General features: G+C 55.1%; 1 protein-coding gene across 7 annotated transcripts in view; it reads left to right on the top strand.

The window, feature by feature from the left end:
- RNF213 (ring finger protein 213) overlaps positions 1–22789 on the top strand; it is a 103533-nt gene that overhangs the window by 74200 nt on the left and 6544 nt on the right. For 4 of the 7 annotated variants that reach the window (XM_045085744.1, XM_045085742.1, XM_045085741.1 and 1 more), the window contains 23 exons: positions 242–423; positions 1049–1169; positions 6196–6296; positions 6410–6592; positions 7509–7678; positions 7778–7877; positions 8862–8973; positions 9518–9728; positions 9966–10156; positions 11044–11166; positions 11930–12040; positions 12637–12879; positions 13135–13216; positions 14279–14313; positions 15526–15620; positions 16739–16898; positions 18083–18263; positions 19019–19110; positions 19709–19960; positions 20981–21113; positions 21260–21343; positions 21652–21832; positions 22102–22303. In XM_045085744.1, coding sequence (XP_044941679.1) covers positions 242–423; positions 1049–1169; positions 6196–6296; positions 6410–6592; positions 7509–7678; positions 7778–7877; positions 8862–8973; positions 9518–9728; positions 9966–10156; positions 11044–11166; positions 11930–12040; positions 12637–12879; positions 13135–13216; positions 14279–14313; positions 15526–15620; positions 16739–16898; positions 18083–18263; positions 19019–19110; positions 19709–19960; positions 20981–21113; positions 21260–21343; positions 21652–21832; positions 22102–22303 — 3345 coding nt within the window. Of the gene's footprint in view, positions 1–241; positions 424–1048; positions 1170–6195; positions 6297–6409; positions 6593–7508; positions 7679–7777; positions 7878–8861; positions 8974–9517; positions 9729–9965; positions 10157–11043; positions 11167–11929; positions 12041–12636; positions 12880–13134; positions 13217–14278; positions 14314–15525; positions 15621–16738; positions 16899–18082; positions 18264–19018; positions 19111–19708; positions 19961–20980; positions 21114–21259; positions 21344–21651; positions 21833–22101; positions 22304–22789 lie in introns of those variants that run through there. The other 3 variants (XR_006608300.1, XM_045085745.1, XM_045085746.1) reach the window with 3 other exon arrangements.

Genomic DNA, 22789 nt, shown 5'->3' with positions numbered 1-22789 from the left:
GGGTTGTGTTCTGGGGCCGCCCGGGAGCTGTGTTCTGCACGGTGTGCCCAGGCAAGGTAGAGATGTGAGGAACACATCTGCCTCCTGCCTCCTAGGTCCCAGGACGAGAAAAGTTGAGGCTCCAAGCCTGGAACACGAGAACACACTGGGGTCACGGCCTGGACCTCTGGACTTAGCACTTAGAGCAGTGACAAGGGGTGGCGGTGCTCCTGCGTCAGGGGCTTGTTCTCTGTTCCCCCAGACTCTGGATGCACTGGCAGCAGTGGCCTGCACAGAGCTGCTGACGAGGGATGTCCTGCAGCCCAGTCCCCAGGCGTGGTTGCAGATGGTGAAGAATCTGTCCGTGCCACTGGACCTCCTGGGCTCTGAGGGGTACCTGCGGAGCTGCGGGAGGCTGGCCACAGGCGTCATCAGGGAGGTCAGGTGAGACCAGCAGCCCGGCCCCTACCCAGTCCTTCCCCATGTGCTCGCCTGTAACCGCTGGGACCCGGACACGTGGGGTTCTCTTGCCACAAAAAGGGGTCCTCTCGTCACTTTCACCACATCACGTCTGCTGAGCCTTCTTCCATGCCAGGCATCAGGCGGATGCTGGAGACGCAGAGAGGGAGAACACATCCAGGGAGCTCTGGGGGTGCAGGCAGGACAGAAAGGGGAGCAGATGCTTGAGGCTTCACGGGAGAAATGCTGGCAGAAGGGAGCAGTGGGAAGGGGCCCCAGACAGTGCAACGGGGACCAGCAGGCAGAGGAGAGGGGCAAGCAGTTAGGCTAGGCTTCCCAGCAGGGTAGGTCCTGTGCTGGCCTTCCAGAGAGAGGCAGTGCTCACAAGGCACAGACTGTGGATAGGATGTGGCCCCCTGTGGCCCCTCTACTCTGCGAATCTGTGGGAGGGCGTGGGGCACATGGAGGTGGCTGGGGGTCGGGAGCATGCAGCAAAGGGCTCCTCTCTGAGTCTTCCATCTGCGCTCACCCCTTTCTGGGATACCGCCCCCCCCCCCGGCATCTCAGATACTATTGTCCAAGCCCAGGGAGTGACAGCCGTCTCTTACAGAACTCACTGGAACCGCATTTACCCCGTGGCTCTTTTTGTGGAACATGTGCTGCTGGGGGTCGAGAGCCAGATTCCTGAGCTGCAGGCACTGGTTACTGACTACGTCTTCCTGCTGAACAAGGTGAGTGCTCGGGCCGGGTCCGCTCAGCTGGCAGCACACACGTGCCTCCTTCCAGGATGCAGGACCCCAAGACATCATCGGACATTCATCCACAGGGTGGTACATTCGCTTCCGGCTGAGGGTCGTACTTGGAAGTGCAGAGGAGGGTGATTTCATCACTGTGACCACGAAGTCTGTCTGTGTGCTCGTGTCTGCCTCTTGTGGGCGCCAGTCCGGTTCCCCAGCAGGAGTGGAAGGGACTCAGGCTGAGACAGGAAAGATGCTCTGGAAGCTGGGACAGCCGAGGGGTGGCGCTGCTCCGGCCTCCAGTGGCCTTAGTCCTGCCCAGCCCAGCAGTCTGGCCCCCTCGCGAGGCCAGGTTTTCAGCCAGGCCACTGGGCTCTGGGCTTCCAAGCAGTGGGTGAACGGAGGGAACGGGAAACCCTGGGGCTTCTGCCACCTGACACCCTTCATAGAGTTAGCGACTCCAGTTCAGTGCCCTGTGCCCATGCGCTCAGCACCGATGGCCGTTCAGCAAACGATGGCCTCTGCCTCAGCTACCCCCAGAGCCTTGCATAAATTTGTCTAACAGTTGTAGCTGTCCAGGCTCTCACGTGCAGGGGCACGCTCCACGGAGGCTGACATGGACACCAGGAGCCAGTCTCCTCCTTGGTGACCAGAGTATCAGTGGCAGAACAAAACGAAAGCCTGTTTCTCAGATGATCCTGTGAGCGTGAGCAGTCTGGGGTGCTGGCAAGCCCCCGTCAGGTGCCCCCGCCCCTCTGACTTGCCCCCTTGTCCTCACTACACAAGCTCCACCTTGTCATCTGAGAAGGCTTTTCTTGCTCTCGTGTACTACAGGACACGACACACGGCCCTTTTTGAGAGCACAGGTGAGAGTAAGTTCCCACCACGATGGGTCATAGCTCACCGTCCTGAACGCAGTCATAGCCTCGCCTGGCTGCAGAGCGGTGGTCGGGGACACCTTGGGCAGTGTAGTCATATGACCAGGTAGACCTAGAGGTTCTTTTGATAGAAAAGTGGAGAAAGAACTCTAGAAAAAGCTGGCGCTCTGCAACCCGGGGTCCAACTTAGCCAACTTGACCAACTTGGCCAAAGACAGTTTCCATGGCCCAGTTGAGACCTTTCTCCTGTGGAAAGAAATGCAGCCCAGCCACGAAGCTCAGGTCAAAGCTCAGGGAGAGCCCTTCCCGTCTCAGCTCTGCGCAAAGGCCACAGGCACAGGAAGGTCTGCCTACAGCCTGATTGCCCCAGAGTTATGCCCGGAGGAAAGGGCAAGAGCCTCACTCTGCCAAGTGTCTAGGCCTTGACTGGCAGCAGGGCACCCAGTTCGATTTGCTTACCTCCCTTCCTTCCTCCCTCTTTCCAAAAAAAAGAAGAAAAAAAAAATTGGGCACCTAGGTGGCTCAGTCGTTAAGCATCTGCCTTAGGCTCAGGTCATGATCCCAGGGTCCTGGGTTCTAGCCCTGCACTGGGCTCCCTGCCTAGCAAGAGGCCTGATTCTTCTTCTCCACTCCTCCTGCTTGTGTTCCCTCTCTTGCTGTGTCTCTCTCTATCAAATACATAAAATCTTTAAAAAACAAAACAAAAAAAAGACAAGGACTCATGATACCCTTCTTCCCACACAGAGGCCAGCTGTGGCCTCTCTCCGGTCCCTGCCCAGTCCCTGGCCACAGGCCCCAGGGCTTGCTCCAACCTTCCAGCCAGTGCCGTGTGGCTCCTGATGGCCAGGTGACCGGTGAGCCAAAAGAGAAGTTGTCAGGTCCCCGCACACCAGTATGCGCACATGCGCGCAGGCTTTTGCAGACTAGGTATGTGGGGAGGTGTATAGAGCAATGACGTCACCCCAGGACTTACTGGGTTTCTGGATAATTTCTTCCCAATCAGATCCAGGTGTGAATGATCAGAGCCAGAGGTCTTCTCTCACACATTTTCACACCTGAAGACTCTCATTTTTATGGCCTCATGCTCTCCTTGTCCCCTCCGAAGCCAGCCTTGAGGCCGTTCACAACAAGAGGCCAGAGGGGGAAGCATTGCCTGCAAGGCTGGCTCCCATCATCCAGCTAGGAAGGAAGTGTTAACCGGGCAAGGCCTGGGGTCCCAACTCATCTTCCGCTGGGGCCATCTTTGAGAGCCCCCGCTTGGTTAGCCTGTGCCAGCAGCCGACAGGGCCTCCCACAGGACTTTGGCAAAAGCTGCAGAAAGATGGGTGTTCTGTGTCTGATCAAAAGGATGGGTGGATGCATGGATAGATGGACGGACAGATGGACAGGTGTAGGTAGGGAGATAGATTCTCTTGCCCTGTGACCTGCCTCTCACGGAGTCACACGGGACAGTCTTACCAGATGTTGTGTGCTGATCTTAAAGCCATTGGCTTCCTAGTCTGAAACGTCTCGTCCTTACCAACAACCATCCAATCACTAGACTGCTGCTCTTTGTTCACTGTGGTAAGATACACGTCACATGAAATGTATCTTTTTGAGTATCTTTAGGTGCATGGATTAGTGACATCAAGCATATTCACACTGTGGTCACACTGTCTGTCTCCAGAACTTGCTTGTCTTGTGAGACTGAAGCTCTGTCCCCATGAAACACTGATTCCCCCTCCCTCCTCCCAGCCCTGGTGCCCACCATCCCACTATCTGCCTCGTTGATCTGATGACTCTAGGGACCTCACACAGGTGGAATCCCCCAGTGCTTGTCTTTTTGTGAGTGGCTGGCTTCACAGTGGCCTCCAGGTCCATCCATGTGGCAGGCGTCAGGATGTCCTTCCTGTCTAAGCCTAAGTAATGTCCGCCGTGCGTGCGGACCATGTTCCATTCATCCGTCCGTCCACCAGTAGACGTTCAGGGAGTCTCCACCTTTTGGCAACGGGGAGTAATGTGTGCAAGTATCTGAGCCCAGGCTTTCGACTCTTTCGGAGATCTACATGGAAGTGGAATTGCTGATCGTAGGAGAGTCTATGTTCGCTTTTTGGGGAACCGCAGAATGGTTTTCCCCAGTGACCGCAGCATTGTACTCCTGCCGGCCGCGCACCATGTCTCCAGTGTCTCCACATCCTCGCCAGCACTTGCTGTGTTTCCGTGGTTTGGTGTGTGATGGCCGTCCTAGTGGGTGGGAGGTGACATCTTATAGTGACTTTGATTTGCTTCTCCCTGGTAACTGATGACCTCGAGCACGTTCCTATGTGCTTGTGGCCCATTTGTGCATCGTCTTTGGAGAGAAGTCTGTTTAAATCCTTTGGTCCCTTGTGAATTAGGATATTGCTGAACAAATCAAATTTAGCGGGGTATTAAAAACATATTTAAGGGAACCTGGGTGGCTCAGTCAGTTGGGTGTCTGCCTTTGGCTTGGATTATGGTGCCAGAGTCCGGGGATCGAGCCCTGCATTTGGCTCCCTGCTCAGGGAGGAGTCTGCTTCTCCCTCTGCCGCTCCCCTGGCTCATGTTTTCTCTTTCTCTCACTCACTCTCCGATAAGTAAATAAAATATTTTTTTAAAAACCACATTATCGGGGTACCTGGGTGGCTCAGTGGATTAAGCCGCTGCCTTCAGCTCAGGTCATGATCTCAGGGTCCTGGGATCGAGCCCCGCATCGGGCTCTCTGCTCAGCAGGGAGCCTGCTTCCCCCTTTCTCTCTGCCTGCCTCTCTGCTTCCTTGTGATTTGTCTGTCAAATAAATAAATAAAATCTTTAAAAAAAAAAAAAACATTATCATTTCAAAGTGAAATTAATCCTGGGAATTCAAAGAGAGCTCAAACATCATAAAATCATAAATGTTATCAGCTATGTAGCAAATTAAAAGTGAAACCTTAAATGCCCTTTTCAGAAGCTACAGAAAAAGAATTTAATACAACCTATAATTTGGAAGAAAAGTTAGTTCTGGCAGACCGGGACGAGAAAGGGAGTCTCTTTATGGCAATAATGCCCAAGGGCATGTAAAATATAAAGCGATCTATTGCAAACATCATGCCTGAGCCCCAAATTCCAGAAGCACACGCAGCACACTCATTGTATTGTGTCACTGGAGATGTATGTTTCCTAGAATCCGTTGCTTCCCCTTCTAAATACGTGTCTTAGAGAAACTCAGGCAGACACATGGAAGGATACTGGGTGCAGAACTATAATTGCAGAACAAAAGGAATATTCTAGACGCCCATTAACCAGAAAACAAGTAACTGGCGTATCCGCCAGTGTGCACCGTACGGCAGCTAACGTGAGTCATCTGGGCCTTCGGACAGCGTGACCTCACTGATGCGACGGCTGGAAGCGTTCAAAGCGGTACCACGGTCTTTATGCACGTGTGCAAATGTAGTGGATGTGGGAATTTAGAAAGGCGGTCCTCTGTGGGAAGGCGAGGAGGGCCATGTTTTCAGAACGGACGTAAGAAGTTACAGCTATGTCTGGGATGTTTTGTTTCTTTAAAAAATAACCTAAAACAAATATTCCAGAAATGACAAGATTTCTTAAAGCTAGGTCGTGGTTACACAGACTGTCATTATATTATCATTTAAAGTTTGAAATGTCTCAGAACGCCTGGGTGGCTCTGTCAGTAAAGCGTCTGTCTTCGGCTCAGGTCATAATCTCTGGGTCCCGAGATCAAGCCCTGCTTCGGGCTCCCTGCTTCTCCCTCTCCTTCTGCCTCTCCCCTTGCACTTTCCCTCTGTCTCTGTCTCAAATAATTAAGAATTTTTAAAAAGACATTAAATAAATTGAAGCTTTAATGATCTCCTAGTGAGAGAAGTGTGAACCTGAGAGAGAGAGAGGAAGAGGGCAGAACCGGAAGTGGCGGATCCCATCTTCCCCCCCCTAATGCAGCATAGTGAGAACGGGCATTCCAAGCCAGAGAAACTGCTAGAAACAGAAAGGCCTTGCCCTGCAGGCTGACCCGATGGTCCCACAGCCCAGCAGCCGGGGGGTACCTGAGGTGTGCCCTGGGTTTCCCGGGGAAAGTGGTCTTGCCTGGCTAACCTTTGCCCTTACTCATGGCTCGTCATCCTCCTGGTCATTGCCCCTCTCTCCGTCAGTATCTGCAGGATGACTCCGACATCAAGACATACGGGCCTTTTGTCGCAGTCATGCGTACTCTACGCGAGTGCAAGGACCAGGCCAGCAAGACCCTCGCCAGGTGAGACACTTGGTTGGAGATCACTGTGGTGGGGAGCGCTGCGTGAGTGAGGTCTGGAGCTGCCTGTGGCCAGCTTCTCTGCTTCAGAGCTGGTGCCTCTCCATGGATTCTAGGGTTGAGATCCAGCCATGCCCCGTCTGCCTGGGGGACACCCAGGATCCAGTCTGCCTGCCCTGTGACCATGTGTTCTGCTTGAGCTGCGTCAAGTCCTGTCTCACCCTAGGGCAGATGAGATGCCCCCATTGTTTAACAGACTTGCCAGAAGACTACTCTCTAGCTGTGTCCCAGGAGCACAGGTAAATCACCCTTTCTCTTCTATGTCTTCCCTTTTTTGGCAAGTATATAAATTTCAGAAACATAAACTTATTAACCTACTTATTAATATAAACTCTATTGGGGTGCCTGGGTGGCTCTGTGAGATAAAGCCTCTGCCTTCGGTTCAGGTCATGATCCCAGGGTCCTGGGATCGAGCCTCGCATCGGACTCTCTGCTCAGCAGGGAGCCTGCTTCCTCCTGTCTGTCTCTGTCTGCCTCTCTGCCTGCTTGTGATCTCTGTCTGTCAAATAAATAAATAAAATCTTTTAAAAATATATATATAAACTGTATTAACCTTAACGAACCTGACTTTGGAGCACCATCCAAGAGAGGCTGCCACCTTCATAGACCCCTAGTGTCTCAAAATTATTCCCTCCACAAGACACCCCCAAGCACAGAATTGGGAGACAACACAATTAGAGGAGATAAAGCAGAAAGTCCTCAATGAGGTAAAAGCATCACAGGATACCCAGGGAGTTTAGGACACAGCCAGTTTGGCTCCAGAGACCTGAGAGCAAAGCTAGCTCCTGTCTGGCCACATTCTTCATAGCAAGCGTGGAAGCGAGCGGAGACTCTGTGGGCTCGGCGGCCTTCGGCTCCGCTGCAGCAGTGGCTCCCTGCCTCCTGAAAGGGGAGCATAAGGCCAGCACGGTGCGCGGGATCTTTGCATACTTCAGGATGAAAGGGTGTCACTGGCTTGTCCCGAGGGCCAAAGTGTTCCTGGAAAGAGACGAGTCTGCGCACAGTCAGACGGCTGTGCGCCCGCCTCCATCAGTGTAAGGGGACGGTTGCATGTTTTTACTGAACAACACAGACGGCCGTGTAAGTCCCGAAGCGCCGCGCGTGCAGGAGCGCGCTCGGCAAGCCCATTCACTGTGTGTTCCAACCATCCCCAAGGGAGGCCGTCCGGAAACACGCCTATGTCCGGCAGCTGTGCAACAGTTTCTTCCTGGACCTGGTCTCCACTGTGTGCTTCAGAGACAACTCTCCACCACAGAAGGAGGTGATCGACGCTCTGCTCAGTTTACTATTCGTACAAAAGAAGCTCCTAAGAGACACTTCCCAAAGTAAGTCACTTGCTTCATGTAGACCTGAAAATCCACTTCCTCGTCTCGCTTCTTTATGGCTGATGGGAACACGAGCCTCCCCTCTCCCTCTGGTTTCAGGACACCGCGAGCATACCAAATCTCTGTCTCCGTTTGACGACGTTGTGGACAAGACCCCGGTCATCCGCTCGGTAGTCCTGAAACTGCTGTTGAAGTACAGGTGAGCGCAGCTAGCCTGGGCTTTGCTTCTAGAAAGCCTTGCCTCCTGCTTCCCTCCTATTGGCTGCTGCTTTTCTGCCAAGCATCCTTGGCTGAACTGGTAGGTAGTACACGGTCTCAGGTAGTGTTTCCAGGAGGGACTGCCTGTTTCTTTTTCTGTACTGGTTCTGCACTTCCCCTGTGGGCACGTGAGTTCATCATCCCCACAAGTACCTTATTAGCAAGGACGAAGCAGATTTCAGAGAGGGGAGCGGGGTAGTGTGACGTGTGCGGGACTGTGGGCAGGAACCGGCAGTTCTGAGCCTCCTCACACAGCTGCCTAGTCCTGTGACCCAGGGGCTGCTGAGAATGTCCCCTCGTCCTTGTGGTCCTGCATGCCACTGACATCTCGTTTTAGTGTTTCAGTTTCTCTGATCCTGTGAATGGACAGAGAAGTCCCTGTGGTGCCAGTGCTCAGCCGTCTTATAAAATTATGCTATTCTAGAACATTCTTAGGGAGCGTATCTGTGTTCAGAAGCTTCTTTCCGAGGACACTGTGTACACTTGGCCTGTGCTCTGACTTGACAGCATTCTTTGAGGTGACGACAAAATCAAGATGCTCCAAGAAACGCTCCGAAGGGGGCGCCTGGGTGGCTCAGTTGGTTGAGATCTGCCTTCAACTTGGGTCACGATCTCCAGATCATGGGATCCAGGCCCGCATTGGGCTCCCTGCTCAGGAAGCCTGCTTCTCCCTCTGCCTCCTCTCCCTTTGCTTGTGCTCACTCTCTCTCTGTCAAATGAATACATAAAATCTTTAAAAATAAATAAATAATTAAACATTTTCAGTAAGACGTTGTTAGGAAGTGGTTGTACATATTTACGTGGTTATGTGTATATTTATATAGGGAGATGGAGATGGATAGGCAGGTAGGTAGAGAGATTCTGTCTCTCTCTCTTTCTCCTTGGTACGATGAGACCACCAGGTACCCTATTTTTCTTTCCGTAGCTTCCAAGAAGTAAAAGATTATATCCAGGCTTATTTGTTGCTATTGGAGGAGAAGGCCCTGCTCGCTGAAGATAAAACTGAGCTGTACATCCTGTTCAGCAGCTGTCTGGAGGTGAGCACGCCGCACCTGCCCAGCTCGACGCCCCCAAATACCCTGCACCATGTGGTTGACTCCATGGGAAAGAGTCTCTGGAAATTGGCAGGAGATGATTTTCATCAGGGAAAGGAACAGACGTGCTGTGGCGCACATACACGAGGGCTCCGCAGCCTGGTTTCTGCGCCTCGCGGCTGTGGGTCCTGCCACGCGTGGGCCTGAGCCAGAGAACAGAACTCGCCCCCGACTTAACCGCGCTCATCTCCAGCTGCCGAGCCTATGACGGCTTTTCGTTCTTACTCTATCTTGTTACTTCTCAAAATTTTACCAGGTGTGTGAGAAAATTGGATTACAGGACATGTTTTTTTCCATGCCTTTTCTCTATGCCTTCTTCTTGCCCCGTCCCATAAAAAAGTGTATTCTCTTGCCATGATTCAATAGTTACCCTCAAACTTACGGTATTTCGATCTTGTTCTCCACCGGCTCAGTGTGGAGATTCGGGAAGGTTGGGGTGTGCCTGCTAAGAGGAACGTCCTTTTTTCCCTGGTTCTTTGTCCCCTAGGATTCTCTGTACGAGAAGGCCAGCGGTCTGTCTGCCAGCGAGGAGCCGGCACACCTGCGGGAGGAAGGGGTCTTCCTGCAGACCTGCTTGTGGCGGCACAGCCTGGAGCCAGCCAGCGAGGCGTCCGTGGAGTACCTACAGGAGACGGCCAGGGTCCGCCTGTGTCTCGACAGAGCATCCGACATCCTCAGCGAGCTTCAGGAGGGCTCAGGCAGGTCTCCTTCGGCACCTGTCTTTACCCCAGGCTTAGAGACCCCACGATTTAGACATTCGGGGCGTTCTCAGGGTGACCCCGGTCTGTACCATGTCCCCTTTCTCCGCGACTAGTTTGCCTGCTGTGAGCTCCTGGTGACGGGGGCACGTGCCTTTGGCCTGACTCCGTGTCTCGGGTGGGCGGGCCGCGGGTCTGCTCAGCCAGCGTCGCTCACCTCTCGCTCGGGCTCCGCAGAGCTGGCCGGGGAGAAGCTGCGCTTCCTGCAGCAGGTAGAGCGCTTCTGCAGGCAAGGGAGGAACGACTGGCACCGCGTGTACCTGGTGAGGAAGCTCGCCAGCCAGCGAGGGATGGAGTGGGTGCAGCGCCTCTGCGGACAGGGCCAGCCGGCGCGATGGGTGCTCCCCCAGGAGGCCGTGGTGCAGCAGGTGAGGACACCTGACCTCACCCCCCCGCCCCCGGCACCATGGCTACACTGGCCCCTTGTTTCTCCACTGTGGCACCCCGAGCTGGCCGCTGGGCGTGGGGGACAGTTTGCGCTTCTGGCCTGTCACCTGCGGGCAGAAAGGCGTCTTTAAGGCTTCACTTCCATCTAGTTTGACGTGGGGAAAGCCCAAGAATGATTCGGTGGCTTTTGCTTTCGGCAAATTAAAAGCAACTCATGTTGAAGCATCTGGGGGGCTCAGTTGGTTGGACATCTGCCCTTCAGCTCAGGTCAGGATGCTGGGGTCCTGGGACGGAGCCCTACATTCGGCTCCCTGGTCAGCAGGGAGTCTGCTTCTCCCTCTGCCTCAGCCTCTGCCCCCTGCTCCTGTGATCTTTCTCTTTCTCTGACAAATAAAATCTTCCGAAAAAGAAAGAAAAAAAGGAATTCAGCTTGCAGAAATCCTTTCTCTCTTCAGCAGACAGGAGGCACGAGAATGAGGATAATAGAACTGGAGCAGTTTAGGCTTGGGGGGCCCCTCTCTAGTCCTTTCCTGGGGTTACAACAATTGCACTAAAATCCTGACTTTCTTTCTCCCTCCTGGTGAGAGCTGACAGTCCACATACTTGTGGTCTGTCACTTGTGTCTGGTCTCTGCTCTCAGTGGAGACAGGACGCAGCGACAGGATCGCCCCTGCCTCCTCCCCCAGTTTCTCACCTGCTCACCCCTTCCCTGGGCAAGGGGGAGGCGTCTCCCAACATAGTAGGGGACTGTCATGCCCAGGGCTGGGCCTCTGACACTTACCCAGTCCTTTACTTTCCAGATGGTTCTTTGCTCGTGCTGCCCTTGTCCCTCCCCTGTGATTAACCTGTGTGTTCCTGGGCTTTGCAGGAGGATAATGCAAGCCAGGTGGATCCGTACCTCGTGCACGGTGACGAGTATAAGGCTCTTCGGGACGCGGTGGGCAGAGCTGTGCTCGAGTGCAAGCCCTTGGGTGCTGTGGCTGGTCCGATGGTACGACAGCCCCCAAGTGACCTTCTGTCCCAAACACTGCCCTTATGTCAAATGGCCCAGCGGAAGAGGCACCCCCGGGTGGCGTGCCATGTTGGCCATCCTGTGTCCACAGCCTCAGCTTGCCTGGCTGAGACAGGAGGCGGTCAGCGACGGAATTAGGGGACAGATTTGCTCCATTGTGCTGACCTGCCAGGCCACCGCCGTCAGCAGCTCCCTCCCGAGTTCTCACGGGTGTTATTTCCTTTTGAGACCCAGCTGGAGCCTCCCTCCTTTCAGGGTCACCCTGAGGGCTGACCCGTTGGCAGCTGAGAGATTCCTTCCTGTGCACATTCAGGATTCCCGGCCGCCCGGATGGGGGTGTTGATTTTCATAAAGGGCAGGGTTTTTAGTATCTAATCTTCAGGCAGTTCTGGTCTTGCTTCCTCTTTGAGTCCCTATTTACTCTGGCGCTGTGCCAGGAAGTGAGAAAGTAAATAAATAGCCTCTTTCTGCTCAGAAGTTTCAAGGAATGGTGAAGTGGTCCGAAAAATAGATGGTGATATCTGTTACTTGTGTCCTAAGTGATCTGATCAATGGGCACTGCGTTTCACCGCAGAATGTTTATGAGCCTCGCGGTCTGAGGTGCAGGGTGGCAGGCGTCCGGGTCTCGGGACGGGCTCCCTGCCCTCCGCCTGGTCGAAGGGCTGAAGCCGCGGGACTCCGGCCCTGAGGCGGACGTGTGCCACGGCTGTAAGCCTCACCGGGGTCCTCACTTCTCGTTCAGATCTGCGGGAGCCCCAGCCCGCGGCAGGCGGCCCACTTCCTGCTGGCGCTCTACAGAGAGGTCACCACTCTGTACCGATTACGCAATGCAAACCTCCACCCTAAGCCAGAGGTGAGTGTCTGCGTTCAGGCTGGTGCCCACAGGCTCTGCATCTGGAGGCACTTTTCTAAAGAGGAGTAAGAGCCACAAACACATTTTGCCCATAATTTTTCTTTTTATCTAGGGTAGAGGTTCTCAATTTTTTCTTTTTCAAGATTTATTTATTTTAGAGGCTGGGGGAGGGGCAGAGGGCGACTCTGAAGCCAATTCTGCGCTGAGCCGGGAGCCCAGTGTAGGACTCGATCTCATGACCCTGAGACCATGACCTGAGCCCAAATCCAGAGTCCACCATCCAGCCAGCTGAGCCCCCGGTGCCCCTCAACTAGCTTATGTGGAGGAACAACTTGCTGTGTCACCCAGAACTTTCAGAATTAGGATGAAAAACAAAGTCAAGAGCGTGAGAAACTGTCCGAGCTAGTCCTGGAGTGTGTGCGGCTGCGCTGGCAGGGGAAGTGCTCTGGTCTGGGCAGTCGTCCCCGGCCCCCAGCCACCTTCCCTCCACATCTGATAAGTAGTTACGTGTATGCCTGAATTGAAAGCAACGGTTTGTCTTCATATCACATTCTTCTTTGATACATTTTTCAATGCTAAAACGTTTTTCCCATCAGCATTGTGAGGCTCTACACAAGTTCATCGAGGAAAGCAAGGTCCTGTCTTCTCCAAACATGAGACATTTTGCGACATCCCTCGTCACCAACACGCTGCCCCTGCTGAGGGCGGGTGATGGGGACAGCAGCCTCGAGGGCCCAGTGGCAGAACTGGTTATTCACACTGCAGTCGTCCTCCTGTGTGGACACGGCCACCTCTTAGAGCCCCTGCAGAATCTGGCCTTTTCCCCAGCGGACATGGTGGTAAGACCAGGGTGTGGTTTCTCCTGTGTCCTGTCCCTGGTGGCCTGTGTGTCTCATGGCTCCTCTCTCTGCCTCTGTCCCTCCTGACGCCTGAGTCCGTGGTGACAGGGAGAGCCCTCGTTCTGCTTTCCCTTTGGAGAACTTGCTGGTGGAGAAGAGGGAGAGTCCAAAGTCCCACCTTGTCACCTCGGGGCGCTGGCAGCCTGCCCAGTCTCTCACCTTCCTGAAGCTTTCTCTGCTTTCTTGCCTTTTCAGAGTGCTTATCTTCCAACGATGCCTGAAGACTTGCTGACTCAAGCTCGGACCTGGAAGGGTCTGGAAGGACTCTGCTGGTATGGTACGTGTCAGGTTCTGATACAGGATCACTGTCCTCGGTGCTTTGAGCTGGGGTCTCTGGTTTGTGCCTCAAGGTCCCAAACTCCTGCCCTTGCCCACTGTCAGGGCTTTGGCAGCACAGGACGCCCTGCTGAGTGCAGAGGGCATGCGTCAGGGCCTTCCCAAGTCCATTCCCGGGGGAGGGTCTGCCTGTGAGTCCAGCCAGCAGCTCAGGCAGGGGTCCGCTCAGCTGTTTGTGACCCAAAGATAATTGTTTTTGAAATAATAGAATTAGGAATCCAAGTAATGTAACCCATACTTTACGTAAACTTTGCTGTTGTCTGAGAAACAATCTTTTTCTGTTTTTTAGTATTTATTTATTTTTTTAAATAGACAAAGCAAGGCCTTTCTTGGTTCTCTCTGTCTTTTTTTAAAACTTAGTTTATCTATTTATTTAGTAATCTCTACACCTAACGTGGGGCTGGAACCTACAATTCCAAGATCAAGAGTCACATACTCCTCCCACTGAGCTAGTCCGGTGCCTCTGAGCTAATAACCCTTTTAAACGAATTGTAAAAGTCATGATAAAACATGCTCTTGGGACGCCTGGCTGGCTCAGTTGGTGAAGCGTCCCACTCTTGGTTTCAGCTCAGGTTGTGATCTCAGGATCCCGGGGTCCAGTCCCGCGTGGGCCCCCACTCTGCTGGAGTCTGCTTGAGATGCGCCCTCGGCCTCCGCCCCTCCCCCCACTTGCACACGCACAGGCACGCGCTCTTTCTCTCGATATGATAAATAAGGAAATAAAAGTCTTTTTTAAAAACCCACGCTCTTTAAAAACAACAAGTTAAAGAGAGTATGAAATAGGCCAGTGCTGCCTCCCAGACGGCCCATGCAGGAGGCTGTGACGCAGTGTTTCCCTGCTCTGTCAGGTGAAGCTACACCTTGTTTTCTCTAATGTGCTCGGCCCCTGCTCCATGTCTCGGTTTGGTTAGGCTGGAGAGGAGGGTGTGGGCTTTCCTCCTCTGCCTTGGGTCATCAGGTAAAACCTCAGCAGCCCACGCGTCTCCTGTTGTTCTTTTAACAGTGTGTCCCAATGGTCACCCGTGCACTGTGGGAGAGGTAAGTCTCAGTATTTAGGGTGGTATTTGCCCGGCGCAAACGTTTATTCCTCTAGATCTGAGCAGAGGGACATGGGGAAGGGGTTAGTGAGGGTCATGACCTTCTAGAGAACATAAACTCTTCTCAGGGTTGTTTACGGTGCTCCATCCACGCATCTAAATGGTGTGGAAACCTGCAGACCTCCACTGTATTGTGGGGCTGAGCACTGTGGGCTGTGGTAGGCATGCCTGCTCTCAATTCCCAGAGGCCAGTAGCTCCACAGGTCATAAGGGGCACAACAAGGGGGACAACCAAAAATGTGTCCAGACATGGCCCAAGTCCCTCTAGGAGACAAAATGGCTGCTGGCCATCCTTTCCATCCACATGGGGTCAGGGACACATGCGAGGGGTTGACTGGGCCAGAGGCGGGGTTACAGGTGTGCTCTAGACGCCGCAGGACAGGAAAAGAGACCCTGGATGATCAGCCCCGTGGAGAGATCTGTGTGCATCCCACAGCAGCCGGCAGGGCCCTTGGCACTGTCTCCTTGGCTAGCCCAGCAGCAGGCTGTGGAATTGAACAAAGTCAATGAGAGACATAGCGGAGGAAGCACGACTACATACACTGCCCATTTCTCAGATTCGCCCACTTCCTCCTCCACGACGTGGGGAGAGCGAAGCACTTTCTTCCCAAGATGCACTCCACTCCGACGGTCTCAGGCGTCGGGCTTGAGGCTGGTTTGGCCTGTTACGGGCTGTGATTCACAGTATACAGCAGCCCACAACCAGATTTGGAAAAATGAGGTTTTGGAAGGAGCAAATCATATGGTTACCTTTTTATCTTTTTTAAATTAAAAAAGTCCAAACTGAGTTCAGGAATTACGTTTGGAGGCTGCAGTAGTCTCCGGGCGCTCGGTGATGGAAGCTGCGGTGTGGCGGTCAGGGGGCGGGAGGAGCAGCGAGCCTGAGAAGGGAAGGCTCCTTACGTGTTTGTCTGCAAAGTGTCTGGGAGGAAAACTCAGGTGGTCTCTCCTGCTTAAAAAGTCCGCGTTTACTCCTGTGCGCCGTATTTGCGTGGAGCATCTGCCCGTGTCGTGGGGCTCCTGCAGCCGCCGCACGTGCTCGCAGTAGAGTGAGCAGTCCGTGTGCCACACGCGGATGGGCCCGCAGGGTGGCATCTGTGCACGAAGCACGCCTCCTCCGAAACTGAGCAGGACACCTTTGTCTTTGTCCCAGTGTGGCAGGCCCACGGAACGGAGCCACTGCGTTGACTGTGGGGCCCTAATTGGAGGGATTAATCACAAACCCGAGCCTGGATTTGAAGTTGCCAAGTATGTAAGAGCGTCTTTCTTTTCTAAGTGACCAAAGCACTGTTGTTCCGGTGGACTCGATCCCAGTGGACGCAGTGCTCCTAAGTGCAGTGTTCGTTACTGCCATGTACTCGGGCCTGTGTCCCGTCGGATCTCAGCGCCGAGGTCCCTGTAGTCCTGTCCCAGTAAGGGATCTGATCTGCCATTGGCTGATTGGGCTCTTAAATGTAAAGCAGACCACACGTTTAAATGTCTATCCGGATATCCTCCGTGTGGGCTTGGGCCATGTCCCTGTAGAAACGTGCTCCATTCACAAGTGACCTGATTCAGAGGGACTGGAGTCCACGAAGGCCCAAATTGGGCTTTTGTCTATCTGAGCTCACACTGTCTCACTTGTAAACTCTCTTAGCTTCCTGCACTGTTTGTGGGATGCTAAGGAGACGTGGGCCTTCTTACCGGACACTCCAGAATCCACACGCATAACTGTTGTCCGTTTCCCAGCATTCCCTCGAGATGAGCGTGGCTCCCCGTGCTCCTCCAGATGGCAGATGGGGCCTACCTCTGGCCATTATACATTGTGGCTCTTCTAGGACTGTTACAGTTTAAAATACTCGATCCTGTTATCTTCACAAACCTTCAGAAAGTTCTAGAACCTCCAGTATTTTTGCAACAGAATGTATCTATCATACTGCGCCTCCCACCTGGATGTGATATGAAATTCTTTGCCAGGCGTTCACTCGTAGTTTTCAGTTTGGGAAAATGAGATCGATACACACATGTCCTGATGTTGATGTCACCCGTCCCGAACTCTGGCCATCCTTAGCCTGCCTGCTCCCCTCCCCATGATGATTTCAGTGGGAAAAGCAGGTGCAGACCTTGGCCTGACACATGGCCCAGGGATTGCACAAATAGTCGGTTCAGCCGTTTCACACTGAGAATGTTGTGGGCTGTATTCAGCCAGAGGGGGAGGTTGGATGGAAGACGTTGCGGCGAGATGTCTGGGATTCTGGGGACAAGTCCTGGAACACCGTTTGCTTCAAAATGGCGAGCCTCGTCTCCAGCTCCCAGGAATCTGGGGTGTGCCCCTAGGGCTGAGGAAAGATGACGGTCTTCCGTCTCCCCCATCTTCTCTCGTCCAGTAACAGCATAGACAGAACACAGACGGGCCACGTGCTGGGAGCCCCGGTGTCCAGAGGCGAGGCCGTGGTGTCGGACCGAGAGCTGTCCCCAGGGGTCTTCCTGCTCGTCCGGCTGCTCACTCACCTGGCCCTGCTCCTGGGAGCCGCTCAGAACCCTCAGGTAAGGTCCGGCCTGTTCCTGCCTGGCCGTGTGTTTGCTCGTTCATTTTGAACGACCCACTGTAGATTTTTCAGTGGGTCCTTTTGTCTACAGAGTGCTGGCCACCTCCCGTGGATTAGGACACCTCCTCTGTCACTGTTCCCTAAGCCACAGAGCAGTAGAACGTCCACGCACCCTCCTTTCCCCACTGCGGCATATGGCGGTGTGAGGGAACTACCCGTCACGTTACATAAAGTCCATTTTATTTATTGATTTGGACAGAGGGCACAGAGGGGAGGGGCAGAGGGAGAGGGAGAACCCCAGGCAGACTCCACACCGAGCAGAGAGCCGACCTGGGGCTCCATCTCACCGCCCTGAGATCATGACCTGAGCCAAAACCAAGAGACAGACACTCAACCGAGTGAGCCATCTAGACACCCCTGAAGTCCATCTTAAATGAGCGCCCACGACTGCGCGCACCCAGGCGCGGAGAGGCTCCCGAAACCGCCGCGTCACCTGCCTCTTCGGTGTCTCTCTGGGCGAAACACACTGTCTCCTCTGAGTGGATTAACTGTGATAGCCAACGTTAAGGCTTCGAGATTCTTTTATTTGGGACTTTGTACAGAGTGCAGCTTTAATGAGTCAGGGGTGAGGCTGTTGCCACGTAAGCTTATGAACATGCATCTTTTTTTTTTTTTTTCATTTCTTTTCAGTGTTCCAGAATTCATTGTTTGCGCACCGCACCCAGTGCTCCGTGCGATCCGTGCCCTCCTTAATCCCCACCACCAGGCTGGCCCAGCCTCCCACCCCCAGCCTCAAAACCCTCAGGTTGTTATTCAGAGTCCACAGTCTCTCATGGTTCGACTCCCCCTCCGGTTTCCCTCAACTCCCTTCTCTCGGCTCCTCATGTCCTCTGTGTTATTTCTTATGCATCTCGATGAAGGAAGACACTGTTGAGAGATGGGTTTCGAGGAGCTAAGAACAGGGCTGCGGGACTGTTCGCACTGACGATGTCACAGGCCATCGCTCCCAGACTGCGGTCACTCCTGCTGCTCTGCCTCCTCCCGCCTTCTCTGAGCGGCGCCTCCGCCACCACAAGAGCTGCCTCTGAGCCGCAGCCTCTGCCTCGGGGCTGGTGTCCCTGCCTGGGGCCTGCACAGGTGCGCCGGCCCCCCCATGCGAGCTCATGTGTCTCGCCCTCCCAGGCTCTCCTGAACATCATCAAGCCCCCGGTGCAGGACCCCAGAAGCTTCCTGCAGCAGCACATCCGCAACGACCTGCAGCAGCTGGCGCGGACGCTGGGGAAGACCGCTGACGAGACCGTCACCGTGGTGCATCTCGTGCTCTGCAGCCTTCTCCCAGGCCAGCACCACCGCTTTGAATGGAGTGAGCACAAGGGCCGGGGTTGGGGGGGGGGAGCGGAGGGCGCCGATGCGGAGTCAGATAAAGGGAAGCCGGGAGAGGCTGGTAGAAGAGAGCACAGGTGGATGGCTCAGCTTGCCTTTCCCTACCGGGTCAAGACCCGTGACCCCTGTGCGGTCGTGTGCACAGTGGTGTTACCTGTGCGTGCTTTGGGGAGGCTTTGCACTTGCACAAGCCGGCCTGGTGTGCAGTGCCCCTGCTGCACGAGGGACGTGTATGGTCCGGGACGGGCGTTGTGTGCGTCCTCACCGTCGAGAGACCAGCGTCTGGTGATCTGTTGGGACTTGTCCTCCTTGGACCCCTGGCTTGTCTGCGGGTCCTTCTGCTTTTCCTAAGGACATGGCTGTCCAGGGCTACCTGGCCGTGTTGACATGTCTACAGTTCATTGTGTGGAAAAGTAGGTTACAGACCATTGTGGTCACTGAGCTAATGTTACCATTTTTAAAACTGAAATCCGTAGAAAGGAAAGGTCCATAATGTAACTAAGTCAAGTAGTTCTCTGGCACTGAGATTTGACTTTATTTTATTTTTATTTGTATCTTCGCAAAGACCATGGGGTTGGCGGGAGCAGCAAGGACCATTTTTAAATGTTCAGGTTAATTTAGGAAGATGAGCCCTGCCCATCCCTGAAAAGGAGTGCGACTTGGTCACCTTTAGGTCCTGTTCATGGGGCTGTGTGCTTTCTGTTCCGTGGGTAACCCATCAGTGTTTCCTGGCAGGTCCTTTTGATTTCGATGCAAGGCTGTCAACCAGAGAGCAGAGAATGAGCTGGGAGAAAGCCATGCAGACCCTCATTCTCCCTGAGCTAGAGGTACGTGGCCAGCGGCCCACCTGGGAGCCTAAGGGCCGGTATCCTGGGTGTCCCCCAGGCCCTCCGGCCAGCTTGCCTCGCAGAGGTGCTGTCAGGGGCTCTGGCTGAGCCCCAGCCCAAGGGTTGACTGCCCAGCCACTCCACTGTCCAGCTGTCCCCTCACCCTTGCCCCTAAGGCCGGACGGGCAGGTTGGGACATTATTGTGAGTGCAGGGGCTTTCGCTCCCCCGCCTTTTACAGCAGGACATGAGAGCAGCAGGTAGACAGACAGACCCTCCTGCACACACCCAGCAGAAATGCGTTCTTTGTCCCTCCTCTGTCAGATGACAACAGCACTGAGAGTAAATCAGCCCAATGGGGAATAAAAGTCAGTGAAAGACTGGGTGTAGAACACAGGCCTGGGAGTCTCCTCTGTGCGGAGACGAAGCCTGCAAACAGTGACCTGTGAGCGGTCTCGAGAGACCAGGAATGTGAGTGCCTGGTCGCGTGCTGGACCCAGTAGGGCAGACTCCCTAAGTGGCCCACTGCTGAAGCCACCGGGTGTCCCCCTCTGTGCGAGTGGTCTCACCTCCAGGCCCTGTGCCGTCCTCTCCCCCAGCATCTGGAGAAAGCCCTGCTGACGGTGACGGCCCTCATCAGCAAAGATGAGCGGATCAGCTCCAACCCTGTGGCCAGAATCGTGTACGGTGACCCGGCGGCCTTCCTGCCACAGCTGCCCCCGAAGAGCGCGGTCCACTGCTCTAAGATGTGGACCTGCAGGAGGAGGGTCACGGTACAGTACCTCCAGCACGTGGTGGAACAGAAGAACGGTCGGGAGACCGTGCCCATCCTTTGGAAGTTCCTGCAGAAGGTGAGGCTGCCCCACCGTGAGCGCGCATCCGTGTCCCCCGTGTGCGCGACGGCCGCCTTTGGTCGGGCATTGGGCATCTGACTGGCGACGTCAGGGCTTTGCTTTCCTGATGGAACGCCGGGAGCATAAGAGTCGGCGTCAGGGCGTGGGGTCTTTGTACACCTGAGACCGTGAGGCGGTTTGAACCATAAAGTCACAAAGGAAGAGAAAACCACATGCAGGTCAGGGTTAGCAGGAGTCTGTGAGCCCGGGAGGGCCAGGACCGCATCTCCCCAATCACTCAGCAAGGAGGAGCAGGACTCACAGCTTCCGGGTGGTGTCTGTTCACCTTCACCCTTGACCCCCAGTGCTGGGAGTTGAGTGAAGAGGCTTTCGCCAGCCCAGAATCTCCCCTGTTCCCAACCCGGCCTTGGGAGAGGGGTCTGTGGGAAGTCAGTCCCATCGATTAAGCCATAAACACACCCGCGCCGGCCTTGTTCCGTGCGAAGGCTCCTCTTGCACAGTTGTCTGTCGAGCCCGTCCCCCTGGACGAGTGTCCGCAGTCCGGCAAGAAGCGTAGGGACTCAGAAATGTCTGACGGTTGGTGAAAGGGCGGCAGTTCTGTGGGAAGGCTTTCCTGGGTCTCCCGGGAGGCACCCCGTCCCATTCGACTGGAAATTTGGGTCCCGTCCTCAGAGGACTCACAGGAGGGATCCCCAGCCTGGTTGCCTGTGTGCCCAGCCTTTCCGCTCCTCACAAGGGCTCACAAGACAGATTTGGTTCATGAGTGTTTGGCAAATACACATGATGCATCAGCTCCAGGAGGCCAGGGACTGTCCCTGGTGTGCAGGACGTTTGGCATCCAGACGGCAGGCTCTGGTGAATGACGAACAGCCACTTCCCGTGTCTGAGGAGCCTGATTGTGGCATCACGTGACACGGCACGTTGACCGGACCCAGTGCAGATGCAGCCAGCCCCAGAGTCCATTTCCCCGGGAACGTGTTCAGGAGAACTGACGCGTGGCCGGGCTTCCTTCTCCAGGAGGCAGAGCTGAGACTCGTGAGATACTTGCCGGAGATTTTGGCACTGCAGAGGGATCTCGTGAAGTGGTTCCAGAACGTTTCTGAAACTGAATACCAATCTATCAGATCTTTCGTTGGCAGCTACCACGAAGGTACGGGTCGGCACCACCCATGTTTGGTGGCTCCAAGGGGTCGCTGCAGCGGAGCTGGGAGAGGCGCAGTCAGGCTCTGTGCCTCTGGTGGGGTGGTGGGGGGGCGGTGTTGGCGTGGGGCTCTGAAGAAGCGCTTTGTCTGACAGACGGGGTGAAGCAGCTGCTGCACAGGAGGGTCGGCGTCTTTCTGTCGACGTGGAATAAGCTGCGGAGGTCGCTTCAGACCAATGGTAGGTGCCGCACTCCCCGTGCCTGCCCGACTCAGCCCGGCATTCGCAGGGTGCCGCGCAGGCTTCCTCTGACCCTCTGAGTGGAGGTGTCCGGGACATGTGAAATGACGTACCGGGGAGGCTGAGTCCCCACTCATTCTGGCGTGTCGATGTGGACTCAGGGAAGAGTTAAGAATGCCAGAGCCAGTCAGTGCAGGGGAGAGGCGGGAGGTGGAACGTCAGTGTGTCCCCGGCTCCGGCCTTGACACGGTGGGAGCAGCGGCAGCGACTGAGGAGGCCTGTCTGCTGAGAACCCCTGTCCTCTCAAGGTGAGATCAAGCTGCCGGAGGACTACTGCGCTGCCGACTTAGACACGGACACCAGTTTCGAGGTCCTGCTGCCTCGTCGCCGCGGCCGGGGCCTCTGTTCCACTGCGCTGGTCAGCTACTTGATCAGCCTGCACAACGAGATGTTCTACGCCGTGGAGAAGTTCTCCGGCGGGAGCAGCAGGTGGGTGCGCGGCTGCAGGGGGCACTGCTCTGCCTGCACGAAGCAGTTTCGGAGCCGGCTCACCCAGGGCCGCCGGGTCCACCAGGACAGATGTGAGCGCCGAGGTGGCAGCTTCCATGCCTCGTCAGGCCCTCGGGTCCACAGGCCCCAGCAGCGCTCTCATCTGCTCGGACAGCACACGTCCGCTAGGAGCCGGCTCCATGTCACCCAGAGCCCTGGGCCAAGTGTGCGTGAGGGGACGCTGAGTGCCGTGCTCCGCTGTCCCGCAGCTACTCCATCGACACCTCCGAGGTCACAGACCTGCACGTTATCAGTTACGAGTTTGAGCAGGACCTGATGCCGCTGATTCTGTCCAACTGCCAGTACCGGATGGAGAAAGGCCAGGAGACCCTGCAGGAGTTCGACCTGGAGAAGATCCAGCGCCAGGTCACCAGCCGCTTCCTGCAGGGCAAACCCAGGCTCACTCTCAAGGTATGGCTGACCCCGGGTGTTTATTGAGCCGACACTCTTCTGTGAAATTAGGCCCAAGTGTGGCTTTTATCTGGCAGTTTCAGAGTGAGCTGGGAGCGGGGATGACCGTCCAGCCACCCACCATCGCAGAGGCTGGGACTCGACTCCTGGCCATATCTCGCGCCCATCAACCTCTTGAGCTGCCTCTAAGCTTCTACCTCCAGGTCCCTGCAGGTCCCAGTGGACCCGCTGTCACATTTTTCCGCCGTAGTAATGGCACTGCCTCCTGCCCCGACGGTCCTTGGTGGCTGTCCTGTTCCGTTTCCTCTCTACACACAGTCTGTCACCCGGCACCTTGGGGGACCCATGTAGCTGCCACAGCCCCAACTTCCACGCCCAGCATGTGTCCCAGGTGTGACTGCTGCAGCAGCCGCCACCGCTCCCCGCCTCCCGTGTCTTCAGGCCACGTTTTGAAGCCAGATTCGACTCCCGTCACTCCCTGGTGAC

The sequence above is a fragment of the Mustela putorius genome, unplaced genomic scaffold, assembly GCF_011764305.1.
Source record: "Mustela putorius furo isolate JIRA1106 unplaced genomic scaffold, ASM1176430v1.1 tig00000873_pilon_pilon_pilon, whole genome shotgun sequence".
Taxonomy (NCBI): Eukaryota; Metazoa; Chordata; class Mammalia; order Carnivora; family Mustelidae; genus Mustela; species Mustela putorius.
Note: the sequence above shows the minus strand (reverse complement) of the source record. Positions and strands in the feature narration are given on the sequence as shown.